Source organism: Spodoptera frugiperda, chromosome 6 (genome assembly GCF_023101765.2).
Source record: "Spodoptera frugiperda isolate SF20-4 chromosome 6, AGI-APGP_CSIRO_Sfru_2.0, whole genome shotgun sequence".
NCBI classification, from domain to species: Eukaryota; Metazoa; Arthropoda; class Insecta; order Lepidoptera; family Noctuidae; genus Spodoptera; species Spodoptera frugiperda.
The window spans coordinates 1,083,160-1,102,974 of record NC_064217.1 but is presented as its reverse complement, the minus strand read 5'-3'; the positions used below and the strand labels follow the sequence as shown (position 1 = coordinate 1,102,974).

The 19,815-nt window shown below is 39.4% G+C and overlaps 2 protein-coding genes across 5 annotated transcripts in view; one reads left to right on the top strand and one right to left on the bottom strand.

The window, feature by feature from the left end:
• The window catches only part of LOC118267374 (acyl-CoA:lysophosphatidylglycerol acyltransferase 1), a 255,790-nt gene extending 237,774 nt beyond the window's left edge, over positions 1-18,016 (bottom strand). The window contains exons 1-3 of one of the 2 annotated variants that reach the window (XM_050694137.1): positions 17,657-18,016; positions 14,495-14,617; positions 6,950-7,149 (exon numbers count right to left, since the gene is read on the bottom strand). In XM_050694137.1, the coding sequence (XP_050550094.1) occupies positions 6,950-7,149; positions 14,495-14,505 (211 nt within the window). In that variant the 5' untranslated portion in view covers positions 14,506-14,617; positions 17,657-18,016. Of the gene's footprint in view, positions 1-6,949; positions 7,150-7,446; positions 13,683-14,494; positions 14,618-17,656 lie in introns of those variants that run through there. The other variant, XM_035581292.2, reaches the window with a different exon arrangement.
• Positions 1-19,815, top strand: part of LOC118267378 (fumarate hydratase, mitochondrial) — a 388,013-nt gene that overhangs the window by 355,711 nt on the left and 12,487 nt on the right. For 2 of the 3 annotated variants that reach the window (XM_050694141.1, XM_050694140.1), the window contains exon 2: positions 19,596-19,674. The gene's annotated coding sequence lies outside the window, so the exon portion shown is untranslated. Of the gene's footprint in view, positions 1-19,518; positions 19,675-19,815 lie in introns of those variants that run through there. The other variant, XM_035581297.2, reaches the window with a different exon arrangement.

The window sequence follows — 19,815 nt, the reverse complement described above, 5'->3', positions numbered from 1 at the left end:
TGAGTGTTATGAAAGATACGTGTTCTGCTTTCGTTTCATTTTTATATTGAGTTGAATATTATGCTACAGGACAGTTCTTATTTAATGTTTAGATACTTACAATGATTCCTCCTCCAATTTTGATAAAAATAGTAAAGGGCGACTAAAATAGTTCTATAATACATATATTACACAGTCCATTAACATACATACATATTTACCAATAAAGTGTAAACAATGACTCACTGCTGACCGATACCAACTACTTTACTAATCTCTAATCACATTAGTGACTATTGTTTAACGATTTTTCCAAGCACTACTCTATCTATGGCACTAAAGGCAATAAAACATCAGCCTCATAGCTTCCACTATATGTAAAACCTTATGAATGGGATACCGAACTATTTTAGTAAACTATCTGTGAACAGGTAACATGTAAAAATAAATAAATCTATTACTTACATCTAAACAAATTCCAGCTTCAAATAAATCATGATAAATATTTAGGTTCATCGGACATTGCCCTTCCGATTAAATGTTTAGTTTATTTTTAATATGTTCCAGCTTATCCTACTGTTACGGAAAACGGAAGACGATAAACGATTACACATGCGATAACTACTTGAAATTTTGCGTGTCATCGTGTCATGAAATGTCATTATTTGAGTCACAATTATTGTACGTGAATTAGTTGGTTCCTATTGTAAACCAACCTTCATAATAACTTTCATCCTAAATACATAATTATATGGTTCAAAAGGGCTATAATATAGGGCTTAGTACGAGTTTATTTTATGTTGAACGAATCGAATCGAAAATAGACCGCGTTCGACGCTCTGGTTGGCCGGCTCCAATGAACTAACCAATCAGAGCGCCGAACGCGGTAACGTTTCGATCACGCTATACGCAAAACGAACTCGTACTATGCAGTCTGTATCGTTAAATTATGCAAAACGTTTAAGTACGATTAAATAGTAATGGAATAACGGAAAACGCATTCTTTCTGCATAATCTGACGGAAACCAAACCAGTTTGCAAGTAAAATACATGAATGAAGTCAGAAAAAATGGCGCCACTGTCGCCGGAAGATGAATCAGGCATAAAAATATAGTAACGCACTTTACTGGTTAATCAATAGCTGTTCATGCAGGATGCATGACTCATTATGTTAAAATAATGCATCTAAAATTAGTTTTTCATTCGTCTATAGTTTTGTATCAGCTGGTTCGTATGAACTTTCTATATCGGTTCGTAAACATTGTAGTGTAACTGTGCAATGAATTTTTAAATCGTGTGTGTAGAAAGAAATGTTATGTTACCTTATAACTAGATATTGTAAAACTAATTTAGTATTCACTTTCATAATAATTAGAAAATAAACTCACTGTATTAGTCATTCATCAACCTAAATCCCAATAATCGTATTTGTATGATAGTTACTTGTTGATTTCGCCTTAATAACTCAAGATACGCTAGAAAGGGACAGAACGAGACTTTTTATAGTTAGTCAATGACATACTTATTTAATTACTTGCTATGATTAACTCAACAGATAGGAATGTTAACGTACTACAATGCAAAGCTATGGTAAGAAATTGTAACCATTGGGTCAGGAAACCATTTTGGACTTAATCATAGAGAACTTATGGTATATTTAGTTTTAACAAAGGCAACTGCAACACTCGACTCCTAAAGTCACAGGTTTTCCTTAGTTTAGGAGAGTTTCATACATTTAGACACCTATTCTGAAATAAATACCTAATATCCATATCATTGCATACAGTTTTAATTTTGTAACTTAATTCTAATATTTGGTAACAAAGGTGGTTGGTATCAATAAATAAAGCTATGTTATTTTCATTTATTTACATTTGTTCCCATTGAATGATCAGCCAATTCGAAAAACATAAACATCTTTTTATTTTATTCAACTAACTATCACCAATTTTATTGTATCGAGCTCAATGATGCGTAAGACCGAAATCGCGAAACCTAGCAAACCCTGCAAGTAGATTTTCGATTATGTCACGCTTATCTAAGTTAAATTACTTTTTATACGAGTCGAGAGGCCATACCACGACAATTTTCAAGTTTCATTATTGTTCCTTTGTGGGAAAGGACGAATTTGTTTTATATGGCTCCTTTGTCAACTTGAAGTAATTGCATTGTTCTTATCATTTTTTTAATACCTATTATACAGGGTGTCCCTGAAGTCGACGTCCAACAGGCACCAGATGATCGGCAAGGTTCCAACTGTTATCAGAAAAATATAAAAAAATTCTAAGTCCTACAGTTTTTAAATTACAGTGACTTATGTGTTATCCACGAAAAAGTACACCCTGTGCCAGTCTTTTGACTCTTGTTGCTACAAATCTTTATTTTTTCGTCTGCAGTCTTCCTTACATTATCCTGAATAGTGCTCCAGTAATATGGAATCATAAATTCTTAGCCAACTGCTTTAGATTGGAAAACATTGTTAGTTTTAGAGTAACCAAATACTCTGAATAAAATTTTCACCTTACTTTAAGTGACTGTACTGAATAAATTATGTATGGGGCTAGTAGTGGCAAATTTCACCAAAGTTGGCGCATTTAATAAGGATTATAAAATGGTATAGCACTTTGCAAATTATTTCTTAAATTCGACACAAAAAAAGATTTTTCAACGAAACTCCGTTTCGATGAATTTATTTGAACTTACTAATAGTTCTTCTAGTATACTCAAATCATACGTTACAACCTCGTATGCACTAGACAACACTTTGCACGCGATTTGTTATCATCATGTTGAAAATCAGCGAGGATCTCTTGTCAAACAACATTGTCTGTCTACTCATGATTTCGCTTGCAGCTTTCGTCGGCAATATTACTAGACTTACTAGAGGAACTGATGTTGTGTTGTATCATGTTTCACTAAATAATATTGAATGATTGCAATATGATGTTCATAGTGCATCAAACACATTATCAAATGTGTAGTAAAATCAAAAGGAACGGACGCGGCAGCGTCATGTATACAGCATATCGACGCGGTAGTGGTGTGGTGTACATGAGCCCTTACGCACAATTACTCGTCATATCCCCATCAAAAAAAAAAGAAATGGGTGAATCCTCCGATTAAGTTACGTGTTCTACGTGCCTTGTGATCAAATGCGGGATGAAGCATCAAATATTCTTTAGTTTGTCGAGAAAGAGTTATTTGTACCGTTACAAGGAATTGTAGGAAAAGCAAAAAATAATTTAAAAAAATAAATAAGCTAAAATGCCGAAGCCCGAGTACGATAGCTCGAGATGCACAACACCAGTTCGTCTAGCGATAATCGAAATCGAATAAGCGAAATCACGGGTAAACAGACAATGTTGTTTGACAAGAGATCCTCGCTGATTTTCAACATGATGATAACAAATCGCGTGCAAAGTGTTGTCTAGTGCATACGAGGTTGTAACGTATGATTTGAGTACACTAGAAGAAATATTAGTAAGTTCAAATAAATTCATCGAAACGGAGTTTCGTTGAAAAATCTTTTTTTGTGTCGAATTTAAGAAATAATTTGCAAAGTGCTATACCATTTTATAATCCTTATTAAATGCGCCAACTTTGGTGAAATTTGCCACTACTAGCCCCATACATAATTTATTCAGTACAGTCACTTAAAGTAAGGTGAAAATTTTATTCAGAGTATTTGGTTACTCTAAAACTAACAATGTTTTCCAATCTAAAGCAGTTGGCTAAGAATTTATGATTCCATATTACTGGAGCACTATTCAGGATAATGTAAGGAAGACTGCAGACGAAAAAATAAAGATTTGTAGCAACAAGAGTCAAAAGACTGCCACAGGGTGTACTTTTTCGTGGATAACACATAAGTCACTGTAATTTAAAAACTGTAGGACTTAGAATTTTTTTATATTTTTCTGATAACAGTTAGAACCTTGCTGATCATCTAGTGCCCGTTGGACGTCGATTTCAGGGACACCCTGTATATGGTCTATTTTTTATCTATGGTCTCTGCATACCCATCTGGAAACTTAGTCCTACTATATTCCTTAAATATCGGTGGATACGGATATCCAGTACAGCACTGGCAGTGTGTATTACACTTATTACAGTAGAACAAAGGAAAGTGTTTAAGAATATTATTATATTTCTTTTCATGTGAAAATGGACAAAACCGCAAGACACTACCTAGTTTGTTAGTTTTGTTTTTATTGCTTGATGTGAATTTGTAACAAAATGTGATATAACAAGGAAATGACATCACTCGTCATAAGACCATTGTTATTTTGGCGTGTGACTGTACCACTGAACCAATGCCGTACCAGTTGCCTCTGATGGTCAGAGGAACATCAAACAATTCTGTTATTATTATCAATCGAGTTTCAAAACGTGCATTTTTTATACTACTCGTACCTAACTAGCTTTTGTTACTAATTGCGACATTCAATTGGTTATGATTCAGCGGTGACCCCAATTTACTTGGCATAAGGCCAAAAGGAAATAAAACTAGTGTTTAATCTCCGTATCTACCTATTTTGTTTCCATGTTTTATCCTACAGGAAGTCAGGGATTGTTTCCCTCTGTACCAGTTGTTTATTAGATATAATCAATATGTAGATATGTAAAGACATCGATACACGACTGTTTTTATATAAGAGAATTAGCATCGCATGTCGGATCTAGCTAAACACACTTCTTAATGACTAGAGCAGTATGTAAAGCATTGCGTTACGTCCACACAGGTTTACAGATGCGTGTAATAGTGGTACGGATCCAGTTCTCGGCCAGACATCTGGCGCTGTGGCCTCATTAACCATCATTTTCGCCATGTTGGGGCAAAACGACAATTTCCTACCAAGATCTTTGTCGCACGCACCCGACGCCTGATTTATATACAGGAAGGTCTCAATTTGAAACGCGAACCGCCACAATCGAAGGATGTACCAAAAGGAATTTATAACTCCGAGAATGATACTACGCAATCCACCAATAATGATTGTAGGTGGACACGCTCTGAATATCATTTGTTTGTGTTAAGTCTTTCAATGTTAATTTATCTCCGGAGGTCTAATGTGAACAGAATTCGAATGAAGTGACGATGTGTCAGTCGAGTCGAGACAAGTTCGGAGGCTCGTTCGAAAGGAACGTTACATTTCAAATAACGAATATGCTATTAAAACTTAAATTACAACTAGAGTTTACAAATAAGCCTACTAATCTAACAATATCTAACTAGGTATTTACTGATAAATGTGGATTACGGTTGAATTTCTCTATTTGTACAAAAGAGGAAGCGAAAGCGCGCTAAACAATTTTGTCATTGTTAATGTCAATGTTACCAAACCATCAATCTAAAAAGCGTACCATGAGATGATTTAAATCGGTTTGCCTGCTGCTTTGTGAAAAACAATCGCGTGGTGTACTTTCACGTGCTTTCACCACGTGCAAAATCTCAAAAACTTGAAATGTCGATCGTGAGCGCGCTGACTCGACAACAACATGCAAATTCGCTACTCGAAATGCAACGTGACATGACGTGGGGGGAGGCAGCATTCCTAGCGCGGGGGCTGCGCGCGGGCGGCGACGGTCATCGACCGTCCTCAGGCGGCCGCGCATAAACTACGCAGCCGCATAAGGTCAATACAGCGCGCGCCATCCACGACCGGTCTCCGACCACTCGCGACCAGAACCTTTCGAAACACTATTGTTTATTCGAAAATCAATTACTTAGCTGACGTAGCTGGTCGCCAAATGTGAAACTTAATTCCCCCTATTGAGTAACATGATATTACATAGGCGTATTATCTAGAAATGATTGGTCGCTAATCCGTTTAGTCGTCGTCGCCAGACGTGTCCGCCGGACGGTAGCCCACTTTTATAACGTGATTAAGCCTTGCAGCCGCGTGAATGGAGCTATCTCACATTGGCGATTTAATGTATTACGTAGTTTTATATGAAGATGCTGTGTTGCGTCTTGTCACCTTGCAAACATCTGCTTCTGACGTGTCACCTGATCCTATGATTCATATGTACGCTACAGACATCAGTCATGGTGTTCATAAAACATGTGCTAGAATAATAATACGTGTGAGGTACTACTTTATGATAACAACGTTTGCAGAGGCAATTTTAAGTGGCTACAAAAGCAATCTTAAATATTTCTTAAGTGATATCATATATTAAAGATAAGATAGTATAGTTTTGAACCATTCTGTCATAAAGTTTAAATTTGGTAGCATTGGTTTCAGGAAGATAATATATTTCCTTATAAAAATAAGATTGTCGACGATGCTAATTAATTCTCGGTAATGTAAAATAGCGCTTGTGTTCCACCTATGTAAATACACATAATTTAGGAATCATGGAAAATAACAGGCCTTCTTGTACCTACTTATAATAAACTTTAGACCTACTTACCTTTATCACAGCAGTCGTTGCATTCTTGAAGTGTGTAGTTGTATACCTTACATAAGTTTATATCGAGCGTCGGTTCGGGTTCATTGTTACGATATCCGGTTGCTTTACATTGGTACATTACGTCCGCTTACCACTGATTTAATAAGTTCCTTGAAAGTACACTCATAATGCAAGCGGAATTAACAGAAGCGTAACATTGTTTTCCATGTTATATCTCTATTACCCATTGTAGAATATTTTTAGTAACTATGAAGTATCGGCATTTATAGGGTCATTTGCTGAGTTCATATGTAATACGAGGCGCGCCATATGATAAGTCGGATGTGCATACGTCTTTCCAACAATACCGTTCACAAAGAACAATGGTAAAAGTGTTTAAATCTTCTGTACGCTTTATGCTTATCTTAAACGCAATCTGAACATTACCACATACATAGATGCTAATTACGCTATTCAAAACTAACTCCCACTCAGCGGCTTATGGAACTGAATTTTAACCACTCATAATATGTAGTATTTGGCGCGCCTCCTCCGAACAACAAAACTGACTTACTTTCATATCCAGCAGTCCAAGCCCACATAGACACCATCGCCAGCAGCCAGTGATACATGAGTCCTTCAATCTTCCAATAGAGGGGGGCGAACAAGGGTCTGACGAGGCGCAGCGCCATCATCCACACCACGTAAGCGGGGATGCAGTAAAGGTTGTTGACGACCGCGAATGTCGTTCTTGCCACGATCCGCACGTACCGGCTGAAACAGCAGGGCCGCGTAGGTTCATCCATGACCGTCTCGCCGCGCGGCGCGCGTAACAACCCTCGTGGGCCGGCGGCGTGCCTCAACGCAACGACATACACATGATTGGTGATATGAGATGTGACGTGCTGGACACCACAGTTGAGTGACGCGACCGACAAGGGTTACGCGAGCTAGCGAGACGAGGTGGCATGGTCGTACCGCGCTCACCCTGCCGACAGCTGCCGAGACGCGGGGGCTTTCGTCGTGCGCGACAATGGCGCTGCTCACTACCGCCGACAAATCAAACAAATGTTTATATTCGACGATATTTATTTATTGGAATCGTTCAGGGCATCACTGTCGGATATTTCGTTAAGTAGTGAGTACAAATTTTAAAATCGCCCGTCGGCGAGAGACGATCTCGCTCGCCGGCGAGCTCACATGCGATTTCGTTTGCGACACACATTTTACACCGATCGACGTAACATTAACTCGTACGACGCGAGCACACATAGACAGACATACACAATTTTTATTACGATGCTTACTGTGGCACGACCGCGGCCGGCCGAGCTCGTCGTGTAAAATTAATACAAATTTCATTATATAAAATTAAAAAACGACATCGGACCGCAGAAATGATACAAAAATTACAATATTAATGACTGTACACTATCTAATATATACAATATTTGCCAGCATAGATATGTGCGGGGGCTCTATATACAGGGCGGTGGGGTTGGTGTCACGGGCCTCCCACACGGGCGATCACACGTTATAGTCGTGCGACATCAGCCCGTGCACCTGCTCGAGGCGGTACGCGAGCCGCTGCTTCTGCGAGAACTCGTCCTCCTCGAGGGTCACCGTTAGCTGCTCGTTGTACCTCTCTGCATACGCGTACAGCTCGTTCAGCGCACAGTTCGTGTTGAACTCTTTAGTGTGGAGACGGGACTCCTCCGCGAGCATAGCATTCATATCCTGATCGGATATCGCTGGCATTAACTTAATATCTGCATAATAACGCTCCACCCACTCCTTATACACAGGAATGTCTTTCGCGTAAAGAAGCTTGGACGATGGTGAGTCCTTACCAAGGATATGGTCAGATGTGGAGCACGAATCCATAAACGTTTGCGCAATAACGGACAAGCAAGAATCTACAGTGTTAGACTTGTGAACGTCAAAGACGAAGTTAGGATTCTTAATCAGATTGACCCAGAAACGTAGCGGAAGGGAATTACTCTTCCAGGTGTGCACAACCTCCGGATCGGAGATTGTGTGCTGCAGCGCCTGATCGTCGAGGAAGTCGAACATGTACTTTATAGCGAGAGGAAGCGCCGAGCCACGGTGCGCTGTGCTAAAAATAGTCTCGAATAAATCATCGACGAACTTTTGCAGAGTGCCCTTGGTGGCAAGAAGACGGGTAAGATATATTTCCGAGACCATTTTATTGCCACGCTCTCCCTCTTTGCGTGCGTCATCATCGTGGTGGCGCACTAAATGCCAGTATTTGAAACCGCCACCATGTTCATATTTGAGGGGACTGGCTGGTGGACTAGCCGAACCATATTTACCGCGATTAAGCGTTTCATAAGTGTGGGACTTGTCGTTCTTTTCCATGTTCGATAAATTGTATACGGAACTTTGTTTGGCAACGAGACTAAGACATGCTCCATCCGGTACGCGATAATGATTCAGAGTATTGAGCTTGCGCCATTCGCCTTCACATTTAGTAGTGCTATCCTCATCGTAGAGGATAAGACGGCCGCAGGCGCCCGTGCGCCATTCCAAGTCGAGGTCATCACGACTTGGTCTCTGGGAGTATGGAGTTGCACGGTAAATCGCGTCTAAACATTTTTCTTTTACTTGACTTATGGTATCACAGTCGAGAACTTTAACATGAACATTTTCAGTAGTAGCCTCTAAACCACTAACGAATAACGTCTGTTGTGATATCGACACACTTACAGTCATGGGTTTGAAATCTATGGACTGCCTAATGAGTTTTTCCTCGCTTAGGGAATATCGTGCTTCGGAAGTAATCGCGTCTACAGGCCCTTTGTCGACTTGACCTTTCATCGACCTAAACAACAGGTACAGTGGTTCGCCAGCGCACTCGCGCAGGAATTTATACAAGAGGAATGTGAACCAAGCGCTCAACATCTTTTCGGCGACGCTCTCGGTACGTCTCAACAACAACTTGGGATGATTCTTGCCTTCCATACATTTTTCTATTAACTCCGCTAATAATGTCTTTAATACATCAGTACAATACTCCATCTTACTTTGAAGAGTAACCATAATAAGAGAAGCTACATTAACACGATCGCGCATTGAAAAATATCTATTGCTTTCTAAAGTACGAATAAATAATAGAAGGAATGTTTTGTTCATAATTAACTGCCCAAACATTCTGAGACCTTTGTCTTTTCTAATAAGCTCTGGGCGCTCCCATTGCAGGACGGCATGGTCGTCGATGTTAGGGAACAATATTTTCATAGCATACGTACGGTAATCTAAGAAAGGTATACCGCCTGTCACATCTCCAGTCAAATCTGTCATTTCTGTTTGCAACTCGGCAAACGCCTCCTTACATTCGGCAGCTACTCTTAACTCTAAAATATCCATTTGCTCTTGCATATTCTTTAATACTCTAATGTTTTCAGTTGACTTTCTCCTATACATAACTAAAAATCCGAAAAATATTAAAAGGAGTATACCGGCACTGACCCCAATCCCTATTAAAGCTGGTTTGCCGATGGCGGCTTGGAGGCCAGCTTGCGAGGAATAAGATAATTTACCAATCTTGTACGTGAGAGCACGTCCAACTTTGACTACTACTTCAGGGGTATCTACGCCATCAGGAAGTTCATCCCGCGAAGGCGGACGGCAAGTCAATTGATGCCGTGACAGAGATGTCACGTTACATAAACTATCCCCTATGTGAACTTCTACATCAAGCTCAGTACAAGCTCTATCGAGATTTTGACCGTTAATTGTTAAATATTCAGACTTAAAATACTTTACATCTTCGTCGAATCTCTCATAAACGGGATCGGGGTAAAGTAAGAACGCCTCGCCTCTTTTGCTAGTCAGATTTTGTACACTTTGGACATCGTCCATATTAAAACCGTATTCTAATTCCAAAGGTCTATCTGGATCTAAAACAAGACCAGCACTTTCTATTCCCGGAGATTCACAAATAAGGTGCGACTGATAATCAATCCTGTTACAAGGGGCGATATAGGGTCGGTTATCGTGATACACGTATATCTGCGGAAATTGAATTGTATGGAAATTTTGGCCGGTCACTTTAATACTTATGCCGCCCGATGGAATACCCTTCGGTTGTTTTCTTTGCGTCGTTAGAGGTGGACCCGACTCCACAGACACAACAATAGGATCCTCCATATATTCAAACTTTTCACGTTCTAGTGTTCGCATACCGTTATCGAAACGCATTCGCAAAGTACCCATTTTAATTTGATATGAATGACTAGTTCTACAGACAGCCTCTTCATGTGATACAGATAATATGGCGCATGGCAAATCATCTATGAATGCTTGAATGTTACTCCCTGCATTGAGATATTCGCCTGTTATACGTAATTTTGTACCTCCAGATTGGGGACCGTATTTCGGTTGAATTGAATTTATTTTAGGGTTCACGAACGCGTAGTGATGTTTTGATTCTCCGCGATAGTCCGCAACGCGTACGACCACGGGGCCGTCTCGAGGCACTTCTTCACCCGGCCCATCTACAGTACAGACAATTTGTTTAGTTTTTACATATAGTTCGATGATCGGTTGACATTTGATACCTGCAATCGTAACGCCGTTATAAATATCAGATATGTTGCGACCTAAGTTAATACCTTCAATAGTTATATTAGTACCGCCATCCCAGGGACCTAACTGAGGCCTAAATGAGTGTATTTCCGGATTAGGGCAAGTTTGAGTACGGTTCAACCATACACTAGGAACACCACATTGTTCTTGAACCTCGCATCTGTCGGATCCTTGGCACCAACCACATCCAAACTTCTCTGGGAGTGCGAGACACATACCGCAATTATCTGCCATATCATTACAACGGTAAATTAAGATGTGAGTATTATCTGGATTATCTAAAGGTTTAGACCCTCCCCATATAACAGCAAAGGAAGCGGTAATGTTTGGAGCTCGAGATGTGTAAGTAAATTCAACAGCTTCACAGTAAATTGTGTCAGCAAGGAGCTGAGCGTTGACATGAGTCACACGCCCCTCTATATTGAATTGACAAACGAACCTTGTCTGAACGATAAATTGACCTATTATATGGACTTTAACTTTTATAGCTTTCTTTACACCGGATGGAACTAAAATCTCGTTTGTGCCGTCGGACGTTGAATTTATAGTGGGACAGAAGCCGGGCCCTGAGCGATAACTAGGACCGATTCTACTAACACCGGTGACTAGAATATCGTTTCGGCAATTTTCAGCTGTGTCATGTGTACAACGATGTCCATCGACACACCAATCACAAGGAAATGAGGAGCTTACGCATTGCGTGCACGAGCTGTACGTGTTGCAGTCAAAAAATGTAAAGTTAGTAGCGACAAAATCAGGACCTTGGGTAGTTCGAACCGACAGTTTCGCTGTAAAATGATGCTGGCCGGTGGGTATAGAGGGCAGCGTGTCGGTACGCGGAGTGGTACAATTAACGCCATAAGGTTTTCGAGTAGCATTAGTAGTGAGAGTACGATCTAGAGCTGTAAATGCACACAAGAATTGTCCATTGAGAGTTGGCAAGTTTTCTATAAGTAAATCTAACGTTCTAGCAGTCGTTCGTTGCAACTGATTTGGTGTTACTTGAGTAATAGTTGTGCAACGGCCGCTACGATAAGAGATCCAATACAAAGGATCTTTAGCTGCGTCTTGACAGTCTGATCGTAAGCTACACTTATTTTCTAAAGAACACCATCCACAATACGGGTCTTTGGCTCCAAGACAAGTTAAGCATGATTTATATACGCTACACTCTTGAACTTTCACTTTAGACACTTTACGTTCAGTCATCACATATAAATGCATAAATTGAGTATCGAAATGCAGGTCCTTGTTGACAGCAGAGCCCTCGTCGACGACGATATCTCCGTACTCAAACGCAGAAGTGGCGCTCTCAACCACGATCTTCTTGAGGTGTCCCTGAGCAGTGCCAGCAAACACAACGGTATAATCGCCAGTGGCGGTCGCCGCAACCGCTGTTAGCCTCTTAGTGAATATTGCAACAGGCACTGCTTCCACTGGTTGTTCGCCTCCCAGCGGCGTATTCACATCAAGCCCACAGAAATCTTCGCTAATTGATTGTAGCTTTGTTCCAATGCAAGCGTGGGAGGGTGATATAAAGTCTAGACCCCTAGAACCATTACCACTGAAGCAGGTCTTTATATTTTGCATGAATTTACGCCGGATTGCTTTGAGGGAATAAACACACAGTGCAGACAGATCAGAAGGAGTGTTAGTATTGATTGATTCACTCTGACTAAAAGCAGCGAACAGCACGTCATGTTGAGCAGTTATCCCTAACTCTCCAGCTAGAACGGAACCGGCTTTACCGACAAACGCTGCTTGTACCAGGTTGTATCCATAATTTCCACCACCTTCTCCGGTACATGACATTGGAATTTCAGTGTAGGAATAGTAATTCTCATCATCATGACAGACTCTGACTAGTTTGCTGTAATATGTGTCAGAGCCCACACCCCTCAATTGGGTTGTCAAAAAATAACTGAATCCTTCCGAATTGAAACCGTAGACGTAATTAATTGGATAGCGTTCGCGAGATAGTGAATTGACAAACATTCTCGTACCAGTCGTAACCGCCGTTCTAGCTATCATAAATAGACGGTCATCTTCGAGAGAGCGACTGCTTACTGTAGGAACTTCCGAACGATAAGGCGAATTGCCTGTAAAAGTGACGCCTACATACATAACTTGTGTCATCGGAGGATTTGGAGGTCCTGGAGCGATGAATGCCACCGTTGAGGCAGTTGCATTGTTCGCCACAACTGGCTCACGCACTTCGCGCACATCGTGAGAAATATTATTCAAGTTTCGTACAGAACACAACCCTTGCAGCACCGAACCACATGTGATCAAGCGGCTGGTAGCGTAGTCAATCACTAGAGCTTTATTCACATTGTCCGTAGGTTTCTTCACATAATTAGAGGGGCAGTCGAAGGTGCAGAGGGCAGAGTCGTTAACAGGGCCCGTGACGATCGACTGTGCGACTTCCAAGTCGGGGGAGAGTTGGTAGATTCTGTTGACGGCGCCGACGTACACCCGGCCGGTGTTTCGGTCGACGGCCAGATGATTGAAGAACGAATAGGGCGCCGTCACAGGGTCGCTGAAGGAGAGGACCACGTCTTGCGAGGCGCGCGCGGTGGCGCACGCGGCCCCCAGGGCCAGCAGCACGCGCCACATGGCGCGGGCGCATGTGGCCGGCACTCTACCGCGCGCGCCGCCGCCCACTCGTCGCACTGCAGCCGCCCGCCCGCCCCATGCATCTGCAACGCGAGACACCCACTCAGGCGCACTGCCCGCGCCCGTGCGACGGACCAACCGCTGTCGCCGCTTCGTTCCCATCGCACCGCACCGCTCCACCGCCTGCTACTCGCCTAAGTGCTACTATACAATGGTCCAGTGTGGCCTGTTAACGATTCGACGATGAGGACCTATCGCGTATTTTATAAGTATTATTTAACCGCGATGCGCACGAGTACACGTATTGGCTCGGAGAGGTCCAGTGCGGTCGGAGCGAATTCGCGTGCTGTTCTGGTGACACGCAGTCACCAACATCCCATTTAAACGATATTGGTACCAACCTATCTCCAACATAATCTTCTTTTGCGTCAATATCATATCGTTACAGGTCATAAGTCTTTTCATTAATTCGACTTTCAACTATTTTGGGGTATATAATTGATTATGCAGTTTACAATAACATTTAACTTCCGTGATAACCGTTAACACGAAATAAAAAACAATGTATGCAATCGCCAGATATAGCTAGGCCCGTTGTTTATTAAAAATATGAGTTAAATTAATTTAATAAGCAGTAACTAATCAATATATGTTTAAAATAGGTTAGTACCAGAATAGCGCGGGCGACCCCGACGCGGTCAGTGCACTGATATATAAGGTACACGCCGACGAAAGCCTCAGCATCATCATAAAGGGAATTAACTAAAATAATAATTTGGCATGCTGTTCGCAACGAGGGAGTGAACGTGGTAGCGTAACGATAAAATAATGAAAAAGAAAAATCGGAGAAACGAAAAACATCGACAATTCGAAACACCGAAAAATGTATACTCACAGAAAGGCCATTGTGATGTACGATACGGGCTTCAAATGTGTATTTTGTTCTATATTGAGATCATAAGCATGTGAGACGCACTCTCATAGTGCGGTAACAGCGCTGCAAGCTCGTGGACGAGACCTGGAACAACAAATGTTATGTTTAAAGCCCATCAAGGCCCAATCAGAGCCAAGATTTACGTTTTTTTTTTACCCAAAACAGTTGTGTTATTAGCTTTGTTTCATATGCTTTTTTAAGCAAGTCAATAAGATAAACATAATACGTTAATGATACGTCGAATAAAATTACACAACGTGATAGATGAGCTCGTTAAGTCGTTATCTTGTAGCTTTCTCTGACTTTTATAGCTACTGTTTTTCTAAATTGTTTATGCCTAATTATAACAATATCAAATGACTACCATTTATTTATTTATTAATAATTAGACGAATATCACACGACGACTACCACCGCCCTAAATATAAACCCAACATAATTATGTTATGCAAGTCCTACAGACTTCGTGTACAAGCATACATACAATACAATTGGAAATGCGTTATCAGAGGGTTGAGCTGCTTGATCGATGACGTATCGTCATTTATCAGTTGTGATGTGTAACGGGCGTAACTCCGCAAACAAAAATCCTACTATAGAAACTAAGTTAAGAGTTGAACTTGATCTAAAAAGGAAAAGAAATCTCGCGACAGAATTTCTTTAACCAAGATCTCCAAATTTACGCGAATATTTTTATCTTACATTCGGTCATTCTTACCCTTAATAGAATTTGATCTCGAGGAGCTAAATTAAATGACCTGATCCATTTATTATTCTTGGTTCACCGTACAGGGATTTTTCATCGCAAAGGCCTGTTGTACCTTAGTATCTGATAAAGGCGCTTGTAGATTGTGATGTTATTTGAGGCCCCACATTGATGGTTGATTTGATATTACCAATGTATAACAAATCAGTCACTATCGAAATAATTGTATGAGGATTTCTTAAGACTGAACTTTGCTAGGTAGCAGATATTTTTGCGTTTCTATGCATTATAATCATTTTCCGCGTACACAACAAATATTTTTAATTTCTTATCCACACGTGTGTTAGTTCTTTAAAACACCTTTTTTTTTTTCAACGCCAGTTACGTTCGTTTAAACACCAATTCCTCTAAGACCTATTAGAAACTGTGATTTTACGAACTTCACCTACAAACTTGGAAATCAACGAATTCAAAACGTTAAAAATACCAAACTACTTTTAAAAACTAACAGTTGAAACATTAATCAGATGTTTCCTGTTAAAATAGGTAAGCAACTGAAAGATCTAATGACCTGGTGAAGGTCGTGGATAAAGTCGCCGGAAAATTGTAGGAAATGAGGAACCAGTGTCATGGCAGAGCTTGGGTGTGTTCTATATAGACTCGTTATTTTTTGTCTCGGAAGACTTTCTTAATGAGGATTGAGAAGAAAAATATCAGACACACAGATGGTAACCACTATGTACTTACTTTTCATTATTCAATAGGCATAATGTCATAATACGACAAATCGTAATCCCGATGGCATTGAGTACTTACTACAACATAATGATGGGCCTAATCAGTTATCAAAATACTATCAGTAGACATTTTATCTTATTAGGTAGTTACTTCGTTTATGTACCCATTTAAAGGGGCCTCGAATTTAGCAGTCTCGGAATAGTTTACGGAACCAGCTAGTTTATTTTATTTTATCGAGTGTCGGCATCGAAATGTTAAAATGCGGGACAATGTTGCTTTATCTGATGTTTTCAGAAATGATAATAAGTTCAACTGCAATATCAGTTTAGGGATGATATTATTATCAAATGACTTCAGAGTATCAAAAAAACAAAAGAAGAAAAAACATTTAAGAAACTTCAAAGACAATCGGCGTAAAAGGACCGCAAGTTCAGTTTCGAAAAAAAAAATTAAACCTTTTTGGATTTCGTCAAGTGGGGGCGAAAAAATAACAGTCATTTACCTGCCGGTTATTTTTTACTAGGAAAAAAAATAGGAGCTTAGTCGATCTACATCAATAGATCAATAGAACGTTTCCAAGATTTTTGTATCGAGCCTCTATCATAACTTGAGAAATCGTTAATCGTAAAATCGATAAAAAATAGCAAATAATTACTTTAAAAATGCTCAAAAACCATAAGAAATTCGTAATTTAAAATGTAATCGACTACCATTTGATGTAGGTACAGATAACAAAATCGTATGTTGCGAACACAGCAAGGAATGACGACATACTTAAGGACTAATTTCAAGAATTACTAATATGTACTCTTTTGAGCATCTGTATCCATTAAAAATCTAGGTACCTTAGATAGGTATATACCAAATTATTACTTCCGGTATTAATCAAGATATTTAACGTCTGAACTAAAGAAGACTTGATTATTATCTTAAAATTTAACACTTCACCGAAATGCCTATTTCGTTATTTGAGGGCGACATGTCGGGATTTCAATGTAGTTCATTATGTGATATTGCCCTTGACCATAGGCATTATGCCCCATAGACAAAATAAGCTAAAATCTTAAGACATCTTAGGTATTTAAAGTTCTGTGATGATGAGTCATAAAAATTCATTCATAGTACGAGTACAAAGTTCAAACACATTAATTTATCACTATCTGGTAAGCTTTGTTTATTTGAAAACTGTGGAACATAAATACTAGACGGACACGAGCCTATATTTATATTATTTACCTAATGGGAAGGCTACAAAGTTCGTGGATAAAAAACGATCACGATATTGCGCTGGAACGTGCGTCGGTTTCAAAAACTAAACGCCTTATCGAATAGACAACACTACGAACGAGTACGGTGCACGACCGAGGACCGCGACCGACCGGTATACCAGGCCTACCGTGCCGCAACATTTTGATTACATTCCCTGCCTCCACCCACTCGGTGTAATCTACCACCTACGTTCACAGAATGTCACAAATAACAAACTCATTATTAAACAGTCCATTTTACGATGCTGACTTATATTCTCGCCAATATCTATCAACGAAATCCCTTCTGTGAAAGAAAAGAAAGTCAGCCATTACCGCGCACGCGAGTCGATAAACGGAAGCCATTCCAATAAACGCCACGCGTTCTGTCTCCAAGAATGATTCGTTGTATTTAACTTAATTAAAACTTACCGTATTAAAGATTATCTCTTTGCTGGTTGAACAACAATCCTTTAGAATCCAGGATAAGGGAACTGCCGTGAGCACTATTGCACCACACACAATATTCTTTGTATATATTTTTTTCACTTAAACGTAAGGAACACTTAACACCACAAACGACGGTTTAAATCACAACATTATACTTATAAAAATATCTTTATCGGATATCAAAGCCCGTTAGAATGAGTAAAATAGCACGTTTGCTCAGGGAGTCCACGACAAGAGCATCAGTCTTCGTACATCGCCGTGGAATGACTTGGTTTCGCTTTTCGAACGAGTCTAGGCGTGACTAACCCGAGAAAACCCGAACATGTCCGAGTATCAACTTTCGACTATTAACGCTAGGGGCGCTCTTGTCGCTAGTCACTATGGCTGCGTTCTAAATTCAATAATAATTTCTATAAAACTAAAATAATACTAAGCAGTATGTGTGTAGAGTAGAAATAAGAATTTATCTACAAACGACCAACCATCGAATTAAGTCGTCATTATATTATCGCCTTTTTAATTCTGTTAAATACAGACAGACAATGATTGAAAATATTGATTTTGCAGCAGTGGCAGGCACTGGCACAGTAGTACTGATTCTTAGTACTTACAATACGCCAAAACAAAAATGTGTGATATCGATGTAACATGGGATGTTATTATTTATTAAATCAAACATTATTATATTATATTTACCTATTCATAGGTAACAATTGGGGAGGCCTATGTCCAGCAGTGGACTGCTATAGGCTGATGATGATGATGATGATGATTCATAGGTAATCACCTATTGTTTCATTAATAGATATTTACCTATTAATGTTTGTATTTGATAAAATATTTATATATGATTTATATATTTTACAAATTTAATTATCTATACAACGTGTAACAAAATACCCATATACATCAAGAAGGGCTGATGAATACAGGTTAAATAGAGTCTCTACACGAAGTTTCAGCTTAAAATACGATTAAAAAATTTTTTGTACCAAATACTTGGTATCGCATTTTTCTTGATTTTAAATCATACAAACATGTCACAACACTACAGGGGTCACTCGCTAATATTACGGAACATTTCTTCTGTCAATCTGATCACCTAGTACCTGTCTACATAATTTTGAAAAACGCGGTGGCGCGATTTAAAAAAATCGTAACTTGGTACCATGAAAACATGAGTTTAAAAAACCCTTCCCGTATCGTTTGTTATGTTATCTAGAAGCCGTGTACTTGATATGTATACCCCCTTTTTGTTACACGTTGTATATTAATACGTGAAGCAAAAACTTTGTAACTGTTTTTATGAAAATTGCGCGGACGTAGGAGCATAAAATTTGGTACACTTATAGTTTATGTGTAGGAGAATTGCAGAACGTTAATATTTTTCAAAAATAATGCTTATAAAATACATTAAATCAATAAATAAAACATTACACACACTACCATGCATAGTATCGTATTTGACAAAACGTCAAAATTGACAGACATTGCGATGATATACTCACGTCTCATATGAAAAGAGGTTTCTAATTGAAGGAGGTTTGGTTATTCATGATGCGCCGGAATATATTAATTTGAATTTTAAAAAACTAATAGCAATTCGTTAAATACAAATTATCCTTGAACGTATGTTAAGTAGTATTGTAAATTAAATCGTATATGGTCGAATTTCGACCACTAGGCGGCCACTAGTATACTTTAAATATACACTACTTATGTATGTTGTACCGTTGTACGCTTCACTGGATACTGTACATATTGTGCAGTATGCTTTCAGCTTATTAAGCTGAATAATTTTGAGCCATAGACACTCAAGTAGATGATGAATCTATGCTTTTTTTGTTTTTCGCATCATGTCATGTGCCTCCGTCAACTGTCACTGTCACTTTACAATCTTAAACGGGATTGTAATTTTGTAAAGTTACTTCGTCTTTCTCAAATAGGTCTCATTGCTGTTGTATTCCATAAATAACTAATGTTATTATCACAATTTTGAGGTAAACCGAAAAGAGTTTTGTAACATTTTCTACGAATAAGTATACTTTTTTTTCTGGCCATCGAACTATGCGGCCATAAACTAAAATAGCCTAAACTTTTTTTTATTTTTTAGTCTGTTGTTGACTGTGTAGTCGGAGTCG